Below are 19,154 nucleotides of genomic sequence, written 5' to 3'. Positions count from 1 at the left end.
ACCTGAGCTCTGTCGCCTGAGGTGTCATTTGGATTTGGGCAGAGTGCCACAAGCGCAGCAGGGATATGCCAGGGGAGTGGCTGAAACGAGGCAGGGCTGTCCGAGTGTGGCACAAGATGGGGAGGCTGCCTCAAGAAGTCTCCTATGCTACAGGGAACCATGGACAAACCAGCTTTCTGCCAGCCCAGAACCGGCGCATGAAAATTGCCTGATCTCCGCAGCTGGGAGAGGGAAATCAAAAATCTGTATGCATTGCCACCAGTGTTTGAACCCAAGCGAAGACCGTAATTTGGGTGACAGGGCATGGGGCTACAGAAATCTGGCTTTGGGTGCGGCACACTCACAAGACTGAATGCTACCAGGACGGGCTGGGGACTATGGGGAAAAGGCTTTTTGCATGAAATACACACACATACACACACACTGAGGTCCAGCGCCAAGGGCCTTCTGGCGGTTCCCTCGCTGCGAGAAGCCAAGTTACAGGGAACCAGGCAGAGGGCCTTCTCAGTAGTGGCGCCCACCCTGTGGAACGCCCTCCCACCAGATGTCCAAGAGAAAAATAACTACCAAACTTTTAGAAGACATCTGAAGGCAGCCCTGTTTAGGGAAGCTTTTAATGTTTAATACGTTATTGTATTTTAGTGTTTTCTTGGAAGCAGCCCAGAGTGGCTGGGGAAGTCCAGCCAGATGAGCAGGGTATAAATAATAGATTGTTGTTGTTGTTGTTGTTGTTGCTTAAGAACATTAGTCCCCATAGGCCTGCAGACAACCAACCAACACCATATTCGAACATATACACAAGTTAGAGCATTGTTCCAGTTAGCTCATAGAATTGTAGGCGGGCGAAAGGTCATGTAAGTCCAACCCCTGTGATGCAGCCAATTCTGGGTGGGCTTGGGTCACCGTCTACCCTGACTCTCTCCAGAACTTTAGACAGGGAATCCTCCAGAACTTTAGACAGGGAATCCTCTCCCAGCGATACCCGGAGAAGCTGGGGAATGAACCCAAGACCAAGGAGATGCTGTGCTACCAAGCTGTGACGCTGACACAACCACAACTCCAGGGATGGGGACACAAGCACTGCGGCACATGATTGCCACAACGATGTCTCTTCAAGACCCCCTCTGCTATATACGAATATTGCGTCTTGCCTGAGCTGCTGCTCAAAACGTTCGAACCATCACATCCAGCCACGAGGAGCGGCAGCATCACAGGGCAAGCACCCCCTCGCCCATGCAGGCAAGCGCTCAGACACTGGCAAAAGGAGGCGTGCCACCCCAAATACTGCATAGATTCACAAGCGTTCCTTCCGGACAGAATCAAAGCCTGCAGTAGCATGCACAACCAAGGCACATAACACAGTGGCTTTCAACCAGTGTGCCGTGGCATCCTGGGGTACCGTGAATGACAGTCAGGGGTGCTGCTGGCAACAATGGCCTCTGTCCTTCTGTGTGGTGGTTAAGAGCGATAGGCTCGTAATCTGGTGAACCGGGTTCGCATCTCCGCTCCTCCACATGCAGCTGCTGGGTGGCTTTGGGCTAGTCACACTTCTCTGAAGTCTCTCAGCCCCACTCACCTCACAGAGTGTTTGTTGTGGGGGAGGAAGGGAAAGGAGAATGTTAGCCGCTTTGAGACTCCTTCGCGTAGTGACAAAGCGGGATATCAATTCCAAACTCTTCTTCTTCTTCCCCCCTCCCTCCTCTGATACCCTGATGGCTGTTTGTTGCCGCAGCCCTGGCTACAAGCATCCCAGGTGAATAGTGCCTCTGGGGCTAGTCGGGGGGTGGGGTGCTTCCCTGGCCCCTGTGGGGCAGTGTGAGGAGGCACCGCTCTTTGAGGCAGGCGGGGCAGTTCAGAGACCAGGGGTGGCGGCGGCAGCTGCCCAGAGGACTCCCAAGGAGAGGGAGAGGAGAGGAGGCTGAAGGAATACTCCACAAGGGAGGGTGTTTGAAAAAGGGGCAAGGGGCTACCAGCTCTGCAGGCAAGGGGTGAGCCCCACAGGGGTGCCACAGAAAGAATGTACAGTGGTACCTCGGGTTAAGTACTTAATTCGTTCCAGAGGTCCGTTCTTAACCTGAAGCATCACTTTAGCTAATGGGGTCTCCCGCTGCTGCTGCGCCGCTGCCATGCAATTTCTGTTCTCATCCTGAAGCAAAGTTCTTAACCCGAGGTACTATTTCTGGGTTAGTGGAGTCTGTAACCTGAAGCGTATGTAACCTGAAGCGTATGTAACCCGAGGTACTACTGTTGTTGGTTAAGGGAGCCATGGACCCAAAAAAGGTTGAAAACCGCAGACGTAACAGGTTTTCACCACAACTGCCAAGGTGGGTAGCATGCTCACAGCTGCTGCAGATTTCCCCTCTCTGGCCAGAGCACTTGGGGGGCACTGTTCCCTCTTGCACCCGCTCACCAACATTTATGGCACATCCCCTTCTAGGAGCTATGCGCTCCAGATGCCAGCTGTTGTTCATTATTCTCTCTCTCTCTCTCTTGCTCTCCAATAAGCTCTGTAGATACAGTGGTACCTCTGGTTACGTACTTAATTCATTCCGGAGGTCTGTTCTTAACCTGAAACTGTTCTTAACCTGAAGCACCACTTTAGCTAATGGGGCCTCCTGCTGCTGCCGCACCGCCGGAGCATGATTTCTATTCTCATTCTGAAGCAAAGTTCTTAACCCGAGGTACTATTTCTGGGTTAGCGGAGTCTGTAACCTGAAGCGTATGTAACCTGAAGCGTATGTAACCTGAGATACCACTGTACCTTGTTTTTTATTCCTATTTACTGATCTGCATCACTCCTAGGGCTGGACAACTCCCTCCTTCCCACATCCACCGCCCAGTGGCGTAGTGTGGGTTGTCAGCACCCGGGGCAAGGCAAGTAATTTGTGCCCCCTAACTCGTGGATTTGCGCCCCCTAACCCGTGGATTTGCTCCCCCTAACCCTAACCCCCAGATGTTGCGCCCGGTGCGGCCGGCCCCCCCTGCACCCCCCACGCTACGCCACACCCACCGCCCCTAAACCTTCCCCATTTAAGGCTTTGTATTTCATCGTATGACACAGGGTGGATTCACCACTCTGGGTCTGCGGATCTCAGCGTCGCAGGACGCAGGAGAGGAAGCAGACGCAGGAACTGGGCTCAAAGGACTGGAGAAGCTTGGCCCGGTTTGGTGACAGCCCACGTATCTGTGTCCAGTTCTGTGTCCAGCAAAGTGGGGAAACCAACCCCTGGGAATTAAATTCTACCCTGTGGGATCTGCGACACCATAGCAGGCTGCATGAGCTAAGAAGGTTAATTAAGAAGATAATTATGCTGGCCTTAAAAAACAAAAACAAAGCAGTGGCTTATACAAACAAGGATTACATAACCCCAACATCATCCAGAAACCCTACCTGGATACGAAAGGGAAAACCGATTATTAGAAATACATGCAAATGAGATTCTTGGCTTTCTAGCTGGATCCCTTATACTGTCTGGCTATATGCAAGCTCTGCCTCTCCCTCCCTCCCGTTCTCCTTGTCTGCTGGCCAAAACAGAAGAGACTTCAAAAGACGACGGCAAAAGACTCTGCCTTCATCGGTATCTACGGACAAGATTCCATCCAAGCTATTAACCTCTCATCACTCCCAAGTCTGGCTCCCAAGACCAGAGGAACCAAGAGCTGCATTAATCCTATTCTAAAGAATGCTCAACTTTTGCCTATTGATGGGGGACAAAGTTGAGGGAATGGGGAGGGAGGAGGGAGGGAGGGGTGAAAGCAAGTAATGTAATTAAAAACACACTATAGAGGAAAATGCCTCGATCAGCAGATTTTGCACACGGGGGAAAAAATGTTTGCGAAGAATTTCGGCCGCAGCTCATTGCGAAACATCCACAAATGCATTCGTCCTCTCGCCTCCATGCCCGACACAGACAGATCGCTGGGTATTTCGAGTGAGGGAAACATTTCACCTCACTGACGCCGGGAATGGAGAACACTCAATTAAACATTTCATAATGCAGCGGGAAGAAGGGGTGGCGTTAGTTTCTTCCTCCCTCCCTCCCCCCGGCTAGACAGCCCCATGTTTAATTTGAAAAGTTACGATTGCTTAGCCAAAGGAAGATTTGTTTGGTTTACCTGCACTCTCCGGGAATTTTGCAAGAACCGTGTTTGGGGCTGCAACCCTGACGACAGATGGCTGCGGAGAGAAGAAGGGGGGGGGAGATTAGAAGGGTGTGTTTTGGGTCCCCCCTCCCCGAACAGCACAAGAGAACCTTTCCCTGGACTCTCGCCCCTCGTGGGAACGTTTTAATCTCCCGCTAGTACTGTAATCCTACCAAATCCAAGGTTTAAACCAGTCCCTTGGATCAAGTCTATTGGAAGAGAAACTAGGGTAGGTAATGCCTCATGACAGCAACTCCATCATCCCTGGAGCAGAAATTTAAGTCCCGCTTTCAAAAGCCTGCCGTGGTGTGCGAAACACTCTCTTTCCAACATATACATTATATGTCTCCACGTTTCCTCAGGAAGAGAATCCATTCCCTTTCAAAAGAGCCAAAATGTTCTACCACAGATCCACCCCTACTTCTCATCATTGCAAACCGATTTGCGTTTGAAAGTGAAAAGGCACAGCCCCACAGCTGAGTATTATTTAGGATGCAGGCTCGTAACCTAAAAAGAACCTTTCTCTTGAGCAAGCACCTTTCTCTTGAAGCTTCACCATCAGAGAAGAAGAAACCTTGCTTCTTCATACTATGAAATGTATCTGATTTACTGTCATGTGTGTGGACTTATGAAGCTGCCTTATATCAGGGATGGAAAATTTGTGGCCCTAGGGTTACTGTTGGGACTACAGATCCCATCAGCCCCTGCTGCATGGCCAGGGATGATGGGAGTTCTACTGCTGGGCCTCCATTCTTACCTGCATCTTGTTTCCAATTTTGACTGGCAGCAAGTAGATGACTACTAAGCTACATGGACCAATTGCCTGACTCAGTAGAAGACGGATTCCTCAAGCACAACTCTGAATACTTCCATCTCAGTCTCCACCATTCAAAAACCTCTGTTATATTGAGCCGCGAAATCAGTTTTCCTTGAACCTGGGGTCTCCAGCTGTTTTTGGACTACAACTCCCATCATCCCTGACCACTGGTCCTGCTAGCTAGGAATGATGGGAGCTGTAGTCCAACAAAAGCCAGAGACCCAAGTTTGAGAAACACTGCACTAAATTGAGGTTGCAAGACCCATTATCATGCATAAAAACCCTCCAACTTTGCTTTGGATGGTGCGGGACTCTTGGTTAAATAGCTGACCTGTTTGCCCTCAGCTTGCCTGGAATTAAGGGGAACGGAAATTATCTTTGGTGCTCCCTGACTTCTAGCGCCACACAATACCCAGGGAATGTAACATGGGCATCACAAACCTTTGTCACAGTCCAGACCCATCCAGCCTTCCAAGCACGTTTTGTTGCCGTTCTGATCGCAGGTGTAGTGCCCAAAAAAGTCATCTCTCGGCCGGCAAAACTTGTTGCAGCCAAAGCCATAGTAGTGCTCGTCGCAAGTGACCCGGATCTGGTATTCAAAGTGAGCCACACCTGCATTCTGCTTCAATATCTGCCACTGGCGGCTCGGGTTGATCATCCCAGAGTGAGATGCCTTTTCGATGATGCTATCGGCGTCTTAAGGGAGAAAGAAAACAGAAATCAGAAGGGAAAGAGCAGCCTGTTGCGGCGCTCCTTTTCATATGAATGGAACCCCAAAAAAGGAGGAAGAATCAGCGAGGTTAAACCAGGATACACAGAAATACAGTGGTACCCCGCAAGACGAATGCCTCAGAAGACGAAAAACCCGCTAGACGAAAGGGTTTTTCGTTTTCTGAGGTGCTTTGCAAGACGGATTTTTCTAAGGGCTTGCTTCACTAGACGGAACAGCCCTGCCTCTCCTGTCATGGCGACGGTCGCACGCTCGCTTCCCCGCTCCTCCGGCTCCCTCCCACCTTCCTGCTGACGGCTCCTCCGGCTCCCTCCCACCTTCCGGCCGACCTTCCAACCTTCTGGCTGCCGCGCGCCGCTGTCCACCGCCCTCGCGCGCTCCCCTCAGGAGCCGTTGCAGCCGGAGTCGCGCTCCTGAGCCCCTCCGCCCTCCAGCAGCCGAGTCGCGCGGTTTCCACAAGGCGCGGGTGAGTCCAAGGACCGGCTGCGGCAGCTGCCCTGCTTCTCCCCACCCCTCCCCACCGTGGTGCTTCGCAAGACGAAAAAACTCGCGGAACGAATTAATTTTGTCTTGCGAGGCACCACTGTATCCCCACCAAAGTGCAACACAGCTGAGAAGCCTGGAGAGATGATTTTCCTTCAAAGCTCAGGGCTGATTCACACACTTGTCCCCTCATGGATGCTAGTACAGTCGTACCTTGGATCCCAAACCCCTTGGTACTCAGACGTTTTGGCTCCTGAACACCGCAAACCCGGAAGTGAGTGTTCCGGTTTGCGAACGTACTTTGGAACCGGAAAGTCCAAGGGGGCCTCTGTGGCTTCCGGTTAGCTGCAGGAGCTTCCTGCAGCCAATCAGAAGCCGCACTTTGGTTTCAAAACGTTTTGGAAGTCGAATGGACTTCTGGAACCGATTCCATTCGACTTCCAAGGTACAACCGTACATACATTTTCTTCTACACAAAATAGGGATCCAGAACCCTGTGCAACAAGCACACACATGCACACACCTTGCATGGTTTCTGCACACGGCAGCAACTGAAACTGTTGCCAGCTGGTGAGTGTTTATGCAGATGGGCAAACACTAAGCGTTGCCTCATTTACCCAACATCGCCAAAACCACTACGAGGACTATTTACACAAGATTAATCTGACTGTGGGATAGCACTTATTAATATTTAAACTCCACATTATCATCTGTCTTGAAGATTTAGGCACCGCTATCAAAGTAAGATGCAGGCCCTGCCTGAAGGCATAACAATCTAATGAGTGGAGGATATTAAACGTTTCATCTTTTTAAACATACTTCCTTTTTTTTTTCCTTTTACTAGCTATGCCAATTCCCATTATGCGCACACATACTGAAGCCGTAAGCACATAGGAAGCTGCCCTTATCTTCTTCTTTGGCGATCGCTTGTAGCTGAGTAAGATTGTCTTCCATGAACACAGTTTTAACAGTGAGTCCGTAAGTGACTGTGGAGACCAATTCTGGATCCACATGTTCTTCCACAGTGGGGACATAGGTTTCCGGGCAGGAATTGATCACGGTATGGATTTGCCAAGCGTGCCTTCCTCTTAGTACATTTCTCCCTTTCGTCCTGAGTTTGAGCGTCTTCAAAGCCCATGACACCTTTGGTAAAGGCTGTTCTCCAATTGGAGTGCTCTCAGGCCAGTGTTTCCAAGTTGTCAGTGTTTATACTACATTTTTTTAGATTTGCCTTGAGACAGTCTTTAAACCTCTTTTGTTGACCACCAGCATTACGCTTTCCATTCTTGAGTTCGGAATAAAGTAATGCTTTGGAAGACGATAATCAGGCATCCGAAAATGACAAGTCCAACAAAGCTGATGTTGAAGAATCATTGCTTTGACACTGGTGATCTTTGCTTCTTCCGGTACACTGGCATCAGTTCGCCTGTCTTCCCAAGTGATGTGTGGAAATTTTTCGGAGACACCATTGATGGTATCTTTTGCGGAGTTGGAGATGGCATTTATAAGTGGTCCATATTTCTCAAGTCTATTTAGCCCTGAACTGTATCCACAGAGGCTGGTTGTGGCTGTCTCATATGGGGTGGGCGATATATTGTCCAAAACCAGTTTGAAGTACATATCGTGATATCAGTTTCATAATTTTTGACCTGGCAATATATTGCGTGCGCCATACAAAAATCTCAACGTGGGTAAAAATGTGAAGTCAGCCACTCAATGCCTCTACATAACTCCATCCTTATTTCGGACATCACAATATATTGTTGTATCGCGGTGTTTGGCTGGTGATATATCGCAATGTCAAAAACCAGGTATTGCCCAGCCCTACTCTAAGATGCCAAGAAATGCTCGCTGTGAAACCTCGAAGCCAGAGCACCAATGCAAAGCCCAAGAGAAAAATGGCCTCTTCACAACCAGAGGAAGGCAAAAGGCAGGAGAGGCTGTACTCTGCAACAACAAGAATGCAAAACTCTCTGCTTGCAAATGCCCTGAACTTTGTTCTGATTATTCACCCATCTGCAAGATATCGTTTCACATCTGACTTATAAACGCCCTCAGGCCAACTACAGTAGAAGTGTTGCAAAACCCTATTTGCTCTGGGCAAGATTCATGCTAGAGATTTCCTGCCAGGCAGGTATAAGCTGGAAACACTTTCCCTTCTGAGCCAAGCGGTGACATTGGCACTCCACTTTCAGAAGTTCACCTGGTTTTCAGGTTTTCTCTGCCCCCACCCTCTGCGAAAAGCAAGCAGTCGTGTTAAATTACCCCCTCTTTTTTAGTCTTAGTAGCCAGGGCTCAAAATTCTTGTTATCGCTCTGGACAAAGAAGCAAAGGTTCCCCTGGAATCTCCTTCAAAGACTCTTTGGTTATAGGACAGCCTCCCAGACTTTTCAAGAAAACCTGAAACAGCTACGCAACAGATCAGCAAAAACCCTAATATTTCACACGTGCCTGGGACCTGGTACATATCTGTGGTATTTCGCTAGCTAGCCCGGCCTCGAGACTTCAATGATCTGACAGCACCTTACAACCTGCTTGACTGCAGACTGAAAATCTATCATAAAACAGCCAAGAGCTGCCTCTGTAGACTAAGGGAGGAGGGAGAAGGGAAATATAAGAGGGGGAAAGCATCCATGCTAGCTTCAACACTGCTTAGGTATTAGTAAGGTGGCAGCAGGGCAGTATCCAAAATATTAAACAAAATGAGGAATGCCCATGAAGTCAAGTTTACCCCCTGACTCAGAAGGACTAGGGCTGTTATTCTTGTTTACTGTGTTTTCTACTCCACAAGACTGTGGTGGCTTTCCAGCATCCCAAAGCCAGGATCATTCCCAGCTTCATAGCTGTCAACTTTTCCCTTTTCATGTGAGGAATCCTATTCGGAATAAGTGAATTTCCTTCTTAAAAAAGGGAAAAGTTGACAGCTATGCCCAGCTTGGCTAGCTGAGAACCTTTCAATAGGACGAGGTTTCAGCAGCAGGACCTGAACCCAGGGCCTTTTAAACGTAAACCACCACAGAGACAACCTCTGTTTCAAGAAGCAGGGCAATGGGGGAGAGCAGAGCCTCAAAGTGTCTCTATTTTCCAGGGGCAGCCCCAGATTTTCAGAAGCTATCCCAGTTTCCGATATCTCCCGCTTTTCCTTAAAGGTAAAGGGACCCCTGACCATTAGGTCCAGTCGTGGCCGATTCTGGGGTTGCGGCGCTCATCTGGCTTTATTGGCCGAGGGAACCGGCGTACAGCTTCCAGGTCATGTGGCCAGCAGGACCACGCCGCTTCTGGCGAACCAGAGCAGCACACGGAAACGCTGTTTACCTTCCCACTGGAGTGGTACCTATTTATCTACTTGCACTTTGACATGCTTTCAAACTGCTAGGTTGGCAGGAGCAGGGACTGAGCAATGAGAGTTCACCCCGTCGTGGGGATTAGAACCGCCGACCTTCTGATCTGCAAGTCTTAGGCTCTATGGTTTAACCCACAGCACCACCCGCGTCCCTCCCGCTTTTCCTTAGGACGTCCCTATTTTCATCGGAGAAATGTTGGAGGGTATGGGAGAGAAAAAGGCGAATAGACACTAAACACCCACTTTTCAAAGAAGGATCATTGGGGATAGGACACTCTTTTACTTAAGGTACTTCTATGCCAGCCTTCAAAATAAATTCCATCGGTTTACAACAACAACAATATATGAAATCATTTGTCTTGCTTGCCTTCCAGGTTCCAGGGAAAGGATCTGTATGCTGGTGCAAATCACCATGCAAGACATAAATGGTCCCCCCACTCTCAAATTAGCGCCAGTCACAGGCTATTTGCAAACCCAGCATGAAATAAGTACTATGCATTTTCAGCCAGCACCAGGCCTTGTGTTCCAGCTCCTGCTGTCAACTAAAGGCCACGGCTGACTCTTTTGGGGTAGGGCCAGAGAGCCCCGATGTTCCTGCATTCAATCCTTGCCATCTCCCGGTAGCACAGGGAGAATCCCTTGTCTGAACCGGAGAGATGCTTCCAGCCAGTGCTGACAATACTGATCTAGGCGGAACCAATGGCCTGACTCAGCATTCTCATTAGCAAAGGTAAAAAGGTAAAGGACCCCTGGACGATTAAGCCCAATTAAAGGCGACTATGGGGTTGCGGCGCGCATCTCGCTTTCAGGCTAAGGGAGCCGGCGTTTGTCCACAGACAGCTTTCCGGGTCATGTGGCCAGCATGATTAAACTGCTTCTGGCGCAATGGCAGAAACCAGAATGCACCGAAATGCCGTTTACCTTCCTGCCGCAGTGGTACCTATTGATCTACTTGCACAGGCGTGCTTTCAAACTGCTAGGATGGCAGGAGCTGGGACAGAGCAACGGGAGCTCACTCCGCCATGGGGATTCGAACTGCTGACCTTCTGATTGGCAAGCCCAAGAGGCTCAGTGGTTTAGAGCACAGCGCCACCCACGTCCACACTCATACGGGCCAGTTCACACTGATGCTTCTTCGCACAATTCTCTATCCAGGGAAAGCTAAGTGGGATCATGCGGCGTCACAGAGAAAAGTGACTCCTGGGATGTGGCATTACTGGCCAGTTATTAGCAACCACACAGGGGGAAGCAGCAACAACCACCAAGGACACTCTCGTAAGCAGCTTTGGTAGGATTTTCCACATATTCCTCGCTCCCTCTCCCCGCTTGGCAGCGTGCACGAAACCAAAAGGAAATTAGTTCAGAGTTGTACAAACCTGCCATTACCGGGCCACAAGGATGGAAGGTTAAGGACTAGCAATCCCATGGCGGCAGACAGTGCAAAGAGTCAAGTCAGCCAGCTTGGAGAGAAAGCGATCCTTACAGTTCTCATTGCTCCGCACACAGGAATCATATGATTTGAATCAAAGGGGTAAAAAAGGAGGAACTGCAGCAATTAGGAACTGAATGAAGGGGGCGGGGGAAGGATTCACATTCCCAGGAATACGCTTTTGGCTTGGCTTTGCAAACCCTGCATAGCCTGTGCAAGAATCACAGAAACCACAGCAAGGCTTGCACGGTAAATTTCAGCTCCACTGTGCTGGAAGACTGGGTGTTAACAGGGAGCAAGTTCATGCAACTCAGTGCAGTGTGGTACACTGGTTAGAGCCGAGAGACCAGGGTTCAAAATCCCTATTCAGCCAGGAAACTCACTAGCCCATTGGCCTAAAACCTACTTCACAGGGTTGCAGGGAAGGTAAATGGGGAGAAAAACGACGTGTGCTACTTTGGAGGGAAGGTGGATATAAATAAATCCAATATATGAATGAACAAACTAGGTGAGTCGTGTCAGGCTTTTAGGAGGAGCTACTGGCGAACTGGCGGGGGTGAGGGGAGGGAGGCCGAATAAGATAATGCAGTTAATGAGACCGGCTGCCACTGTGGAGGAGGTGAAACACAGGAAGCCAATTTAGATAATACACAGAGTCACAATCATTGGTCCAGCGTAGCCTGATATCGCCTCCCCTGGAAGGCAGAAGCTCTTTCAGGCCTCAGAGAGCAGCCTTCTCCAGGCTGGCTATTCAAAGTCCTTCAAAATATCCCTGTGGATGCTACAGATTGAACTTGGATCATTCGGCAAGCTAAGCAAATGCTCCCCCACAGCCCCCTTCCAGCACTTGAAAACCTCTTGGGTGGTCAATTTGTTTTGTTTTTTAAAAAAGCTGTCCTGGGACTCTGGTAGCTTAGAAGCTCTTTCCCCTCATAGCATGCATGTGTAAGTTTTAAGAATACAGTGGTACCTCAGGTTAAGAACTTAATTCGTTCTGGAGGTCCGTTCTTAACCTGAAACTGTTCGTAACCTGAGGTACCACTTTAGCTAATGGGGCATCCCGATGCCGCCACACCGCCACTGTGTGATTTCTGTTCTCATCCTGAAGCAAAGTTCTTAACCTGAGGTGCTATTCCTGGGTTAGCGGAGTCTGTAACCTGAAGCGTCTGTAACCCGAGGTACCACTGTAGTCTCTCAGTTGTGAAATGGGTACCGTATTTTTTGCTCTATAAGACGCACCCGACCAGAACACACACCTAGTTTTTAGAGGAGGAAAACAAGAAACAAGAAAGCAACGCAAAGCCTCTTGAGTGAAGAGGGAGGAGCGCTCCCACTGCACTCAAGAGGCTTTCCGTGGCCATCCCCGAAGCCAGAAGAGCAAGAGGGATCGCTGTGCACCGTACCCTCACAACAGGTTTCAGATACGCGGGTCTGCACACACCTGCATCTAACATGCTGCCCAAGTTCAATATGGCACTCGACTGCATCACAACATTCCTGTTCTTCCAAGCAGACACCTCAAGATGGAGAACAAACGTACCGACTCCTGAAAGTTCTGCTCTTACAGAGGACAAACCAATGCATCACACTAAAAACCTACGAATCTTCAGGATATAGTGCCTTGACTTCAATTTATGGAGAAATCCTGACAACACATTTTCCCCTATGCTACAGAATCAGAAGGCAGAACAAGAGAGCTTGGAGTTATTTCTTCAGACGAGTCCCATCTTCAGAATGGCTTCTCAGACATAGCAGCAACAAGTAAAACACTGCAGGAAGTTCTCTGGTCATGCTGCTTACCAGCAGACGACCAATGACCACTGCCCTGGTCAGCTAAGAACAGCTGCCAAGGGCCAGAGGAGTTGGCGCTGATGATGATGCCAGAAGATAGCATCAGGAAAGGCAAGACTTCAACCAAACTTTGCGAGCACATCCAGCAGTTTCTGCTTGAAGACGAAGGCCAGAAAGCATCTGAAGAAAGCCCTCCCAAGCTCTCATCCATTAATGGTTATTTATTATTGCCTCACCTCAGCCCCCAAACCGATAAACACACATATTTGTGTACCGTTCTTAACAGGGTGGTCCACCCTACGTCCGGTTACGTTCTCTTTTTTCTTTATAATTTAGCTTTTCAGATTGTAGAAATTTACAATCCATTATCTAACCACCTACATGAAAAGAGAATTCCAAGCAATCTCTTGAACTTCCCTCCTCTCTTTTGTGGGTCCTTATATTAACCTTTTCCTCCTGTATCTTTTCTATTAATCCAAATCTTTTAAATCTCCATTATACCCAAAATTCAACATTGAACTACAAGTCTTATTCCAATCCTACTAATGATTTTAATTGTTTACAATGCTTTTTAAGGTAAATTATGCATTCCCCCCATTCCTTATTAAAATTTTGGTCATCCCAGTTTCTTATTCTTCTGGTTGTTTTTGCCAATTCGGCATAGTCCATCAACTTAATCTGCAATTCTTCTCTTCTTCTTTCCATCTCTGGGCCACTGACATCTGAGCAGCAGTGGTCCAGTTACGTTCTCAAAGGACAAGGATGGCACAGCTGAAAACCACAGCAATGGCACACAGAGATGCATTCTCGTTGGCTAACCCAGCAATAACAGATCTTTCTGGCCTTTTTGAATAAGAGGGCATCTTTGCTTGGGGACGGCTGTCGACTTCATGCCTGCGTGAGGGCTTCCCGGAAGTAACTGGCCGGATGCTGCTGTAAACAGGAAGCAAGACTAGACAGACAGGCTACATGGAGAGTCTGCAGCTCTTCGGATATTACTGGACTCCAGTTCTGAACAGCCCCAGGCAACATGGCCCATGGTCAGGTAAAATAGGCATTGTTGTTCCAAAACATCTGGGAGGGCCACAGGACCCCCATCCTCAAGACACACCCTTAACTATTTCCAGCTGTTCCTATGGATTTGGTTTAGGAGACTGGTGTTCACCATCTCACTTGGAATAGCTCAGTCAGTAGAGCATGAGGCTCTTAATCACAGGGCCATGGTTTCAAGCCTCAAGTTGGGGAAAAGATTCCTACATTGCAGGGGGTTGAACTAAATGACTCTTGTGGGCCCTTCCTACAACCCTACAGTTCTGCGATTCTTTAACTAGCCAAGTTTGAGGTTTGCAATTAAAAAAAAAAAGGTTATCCAAGTTAATCACTTTCAGGAAGGGGCAAAGAACTCGTTGCAAATCAGAGCACACTAGGCATCTGTAAAATGCTCTAGAAATTGAACTATCTTATTATTATTTTAAAAGAGCAAAAAGCAGAAAAATTGTACTCTATTCACCAGCAAATTCTGGTAAATGTTTGCCAGTAGTAAAGAAGAGACAAAACAAAAAGAGAGAGGAGGCGTTCTTCATTGTAAGGGATCTCTAGTGTGATCCCTTTAAAATATACAATGCTCAATCTATTGCAAGTTTAAATTGCAAACATATGCAGGGCCACATCTGAACTGGGTCAAACATTTCTGGTTCAGAAAATGCATTTTGACATTTTGGTTGGAGGACATCTTTTGCCTCCAGAATGTTAAGGCAAAATAAAGGGCTCATTGTGAAGCTTTGGAAATTTCGGTTTCATGAAATAAAGATGAGATCTATTCAAAGGAGAGATAGTAAAGGCTCTGAATGAAAAGGACTGGGATCCTCCGGCAAACAACAGCGTCTTTCAGACGCAGGCATTTCCTCACAGGGGTCAATGCAGAAACACCTGTAAAAGATTTCTCCTGTTTTCCATTTGAGGTTAACATAAGCATGTATATCTGTGTGCAATCCATCATCCAATCTCACTAGTGTCCATTGTAAGATGCACTTCATTCTGGAACCAAAGTTTTTGGTTGACTCTTTTTGCAGTACCATAACAACGTCTTTTGTTTTGTTTTTATCTTTATGGCGATACCTTAATAAGCTGCCTCTAACAAGACCCATTTGGACAGGTGGTGTTAAGACAGCTTTCCCTGGAAGATAATTTTGCACAATGATTTGGGGAAGAGAATGACCAAGATTGCATGGATAGGAGAGAAGAGTTTTACAATGAGCACATCATTTGAGTTTTCTTCCCTATAAAATGATTCACATCTGCGATATGTGAATAGTAGCAACACCAGATTTACAGGATTCTCTTAAAGTCAAGCACAATTACTCTAAGCACTTCATATATGTTAGGAAAACTATTCTGTGCAATTGAAGTACGTATTTTGGCCATGTCACTTGGCCTGCCTGTATCCTAGCCGTGGAGCCATTTTTGTATGCAAAGCCTGAAAAAGTTGGAATACTTTTAGCCTCGACAGGGGAAACCCAAGTAGAACCTTCCGCCCAACTTGGTGCAAACAGTCACGACAGATAATACCGTCGAATATTTATGGTTTAAGAAGGGCAACAGCAAGACTGAGAAAACTGTCAACTTCTGAGCATAGGCCAGGATGCAAATAGCAAGCAGCCTTTTAAGACGCCAGGCAGTTGCAGTGTCAGCAGTAAGAGATGAGGCTGGGGCACATCTGGAGAAAGTACCGCAAACTCTCATTTACCTCTGAAAAGCAAGGGCAGCTACAGATGCAACCAATACAGTGGTACCTCAGACGTCGAACAGAATGCGTTCCGGAAGTCCGTCTGACTTCCAAAACATTTGGAAACCAAGGAGCAGCTTCCAATTGGTTGAAGGAAGCTCCTGCAGCCAATCAGAAGTTCAGTTTCCAAAGAATGTTCGCAAACCGGAACACTCACCGGAACACTGGTAGAATGGCATTCTACCATTGCACTGTGGAGAGCGTACTAACTTATGGTCTGTGCGTGTGGTTTGGGAGCTGCACGGCCAGGGGAAAAACAATGCTATCCAGGGTTGTAAAGACTGCAGAGAGAATTATTGGGTGCACTCTTCCCACCTTAGATCAAATCTATGCTGCCAGGTGCCATAAGAAAGCTGCAGAGATAGCACATGATAGTACGCACCCCGGAAATAATCTCTTTCAGCTTCTGCCTTCTGGAAGAAGGTATAGGGTTATAAAGGCCAGGACTCGCCGCCTGAAAAACAGTTTCTACGCTAATGCAATTCTGGTTTAAACGCAGCATAAGCGGTCTCTGTAGTATAGTGTATTTTAAAATGGGGTTTTAGAGTTTTTTAGGGGGGTTTGAATGTTTTATGTAGTTTTTATGTAGTTTTGTGGTAGTTTTATGTAGTTTTTATGTAGTTTTACAATTTCATTGTTCCGCAAGGGACAATGACAATAAAGATATCGTATCACTTCTGGGTTGGTTTGTGGCGTTCAGGAGCCAAAACATTCAACTCACAAGGGATCCAAAGTATCTCTATGGGAAAAGGGATCTAATCAAACGCCCATTAAGCAACAAGTTTCGATGGCAGTTTAGCCAAACCCATCTCGACACGGTGCCATTCCCACTGTCCGTTTCTTTCGCTACATGGGAATCGCGCAACGTTCGTGATTGGGGTATGCTTTGGGAGCCGCCAAAAGGTCATCTGTAAATTGGTGCTCGCACAACAAAACTGCATGAAGGGGCTGTAGGATGTTTGTGGAGCACATGGGTCGCAAACATAGGGTGAATGTGAGTGTGAATCCAGCAAGATCTGGGGGGCACTAGTTTGAATGCCCCTTGAGTCGTGGAAAAGGGACAGCAGAGACAACCACATGAACCAAATTTTAAAGCTTTACTTAAAGATGAAAAGGATTCTGCAGAATGGTTTCTTTGAATCAGGGTTTTTATAAAGCACACTTGTTTGTGAGAAATTCTGAATCGACTGCACCTACGAGTCCACTGCAAAACCTGTTTATTTCCACACGATTTTGCAGCCTTCTGAGAAATGGCAGGGCGGACTGCTCATAATCTCATGCACAGAAATGACTGAAGTAGTGCCATTGTTGCTGATGTCAAACTGAGATGTTGTTGGAAGACTACCCCGGCCTCTCTGGAGGCTGAATAGCATTGTTTTCAGTCACCTTTACCACAACACACCAAAGAACTTCCACTTGCATGGAGATCTGTGGATTTCAGCTTGACTCGGAAGCACAGAACACTTGCGATTTTCTGGGGGACATTCCCCGCCATCATCCTAATACCCGCTACTGGAAATGCACCAACCAACCCATGGTCTACTGGTGGATTCTAACATAGCATGGAGATTGCTTCTCCAAACAGATGGGTCTTTTCGGCTCAGAGGCTCAGGCAGCTGCCATTTTACTGGGCAACCCTCGCTGTGTGCAGATCATCTCAAGTGAAGCTTACCCTGGAATTAGGGGAATTTAAGTTTGTCTTCTAGGGTTTGCCAATCAGAAGTTCGGTGGTTCAAATCCCCGCGACTGGGTGAGCTCCCGTTGCTCGGTCCCTGCTCCTGCCAACCTAGCAGTTTGAAAGCACGTCAAAGTGCAAGTAGATAAATAGGTACCACTCTGGCGGGAAGGCAAACAGCGTTTCCGTGCGCTGCTCTTTTTCGCCAGAAGCGGCTTAGTCATGCTGGCCACATGACCTGGAAGCTGTACGCCGGGTCCCTCGGCCAATAAAGCGAGATGAGCTCCACAACCCCAGAGTCGTCTGTGACTGGACTTAATGGTCAGGGGTCCCTTTTTAAGCTTGTCTCCTGCACGGAATTCAGGCTGAAACAGACAAGCTCCACACCAGCCTCCAACCTGGAACTGTCTAGATGTTTTGAACTACAAAACACCAGGAGGCTCCCACATCTGAGGGGGCTGGTTCATACCCTTCCATTTGCCCCTTCCCATAAAGGATCAGTGCATACTTCTTCCGACCCAGAATCTCTGCAAAGATCCAGCCCATTCCTCTATTTAAGCTGTCCTTGCTGCTTGCTTTTAGACAGCTCGGTGGTAAACGGAGGAGACACACACACAAAAAGGCCATGTGCATACTTACTAACACTGTCGTTACTGTAATCCCAGGCTTCAACGAGCAACGTGTAAGATCTCTGTAAAGACAGCAAAAGACGCCATGTTAGTATCAAAAAATAGAAATAATGGTAATGAGGCTTACTGGAGCCACTGCCATCTTTTTATTAGAGCGTGCTTTGGAGAAACGACTCTGCACACATTTTCCTGACAATCATGTGCTCCTCTAAACATAAATAGGCAATAGATTACAGCCGAGACAAATGTGATCCTCTTGCAGCTGCTTAAACTACCTTATCCAGTCTGACTAAGCTACCTTATCCAGACTGACTGGAGCAATTTAAGGTGAAAGGTCTCTTTATCTTTGTCATCGCTAATGCATCTCACATTCTTAACCAGGAAGTTCTGCATCCACCGTTGGAGGCCTTGCACAGCTGAGATGTCGCTGTGGTTTCTTAAGCACGCTGTAAAGGAAGGAAAGTGGCCCCCAAAGGAGGAGGATTTATTTTTTTAAAAAGGGGGGGGGTTTAAAACTTTTTTTTTTTTTTTTTTTTGCAAGATCCCAACATTTCCCCATTCTGCCTGCCCAAAGCCAGGTTGCTAAGGATTGTAACTGTCAAGGTTCAGAACCGTAATCTCTAGAGACCCTGCTTTTCAGCACCTCTTTGAACGCTTTGTCTGTGGCAAAGCCATCGCTGCTCCCACAAGTATCAGGTAACTAAAGGAAAGGACGGGTGAATCTAGGAAGGGAAGGGAGGAGGAGGGAGAGAACTGCATAAAGCAGTCTTAAAAAGAAAAAGGAAAGGGGTGGGGGACTTCACAACCCAACCCTAAACCTCTTTGGAGTAAGAGGGAAGAAATAAAAAAGGCTAACTGCCACCTGCGCACTTGGGATGTACACAAGCCAAACATATTCAGGCAGGAAGGATGCTAACTAAACCAAAGCAGCTTTTATCCCTAGCCTTGAGCAGAGAAAGAGAAAGAAATCTTCAAGAGTTAATCACACTTTCTTCATGTGTCCCTCCTCCTTCCATCCCACAAGTTCAGAAAACTTCATTTAAAAGGGTGGCATGGGGAGCGGCAAGAAGGGGGAAGGACACACAGACATCAACCCGCGATAATTCAGGGACAGGGATGTTTTCTACGAAGCCTACCATCAAATGCTACAAGTCTTAAGTGATGTATTTTACAAGACAGCAAGCTACAACATGCTGTAATATGTTGGTGAGAATTGTGGGACACGCAGGTGTACGATGCCAAGGCAGCCCCTGGTTCATCTTTCTGCACATTAAAATGTAACCGGTGTGTGGCGCTTTCAGTCACTATCCTTCCCCTGACACATCTGGA

The 19,154-nt window shown here is 47.7% G+C and overlaps 1 protein-coding gene across 1 annotated transcript in view; it reads right to left on the bottom strand.

Annotated features, from left to right (window-relative positions):
- Positions 1–19,154, bottom strand: part of JAG1 (jagged canonical Notch ligand 1) — a 71,331-nt gene that overhangs the window by 33,894 nt on the left and 18,283 nt on the right. Inside the window, exons 3-5 of the mRNA XM_083431907.1 lie at positions 17,836–17,887; positions 5,402–5,656; positions 4,117–4,177 (exon numbers count right to left, since the gene is read on the bottom strand). Coding sequence (XP_083288033.1) covers positions 4,117–4,177; positions 5,402–5,656; positions 17,836–17,887 — 368 coding nt within the window. The remainder of the gene's footprint in view (positions 1–4,116; positions 4,178–5,401; positions 5,657–17,835; positions 17,888–19,154) is intronic.

This window comes from Podarcis tiliguerta, assembly GCF_965153285.1.
Source record: "Podarcis tiliguerta genome assembly, chromosome: 3".
NCBI lineage: Eukaryota > Metazoa > Chordata > Lepidosauria > Squamata > Lacertidae > Podarcis > Podarcis tiliguerta.
Note: the sequence above shows the minus strand (reverse complement) of the source record. Positions and strands in the feature narration are given on the sequence as shown.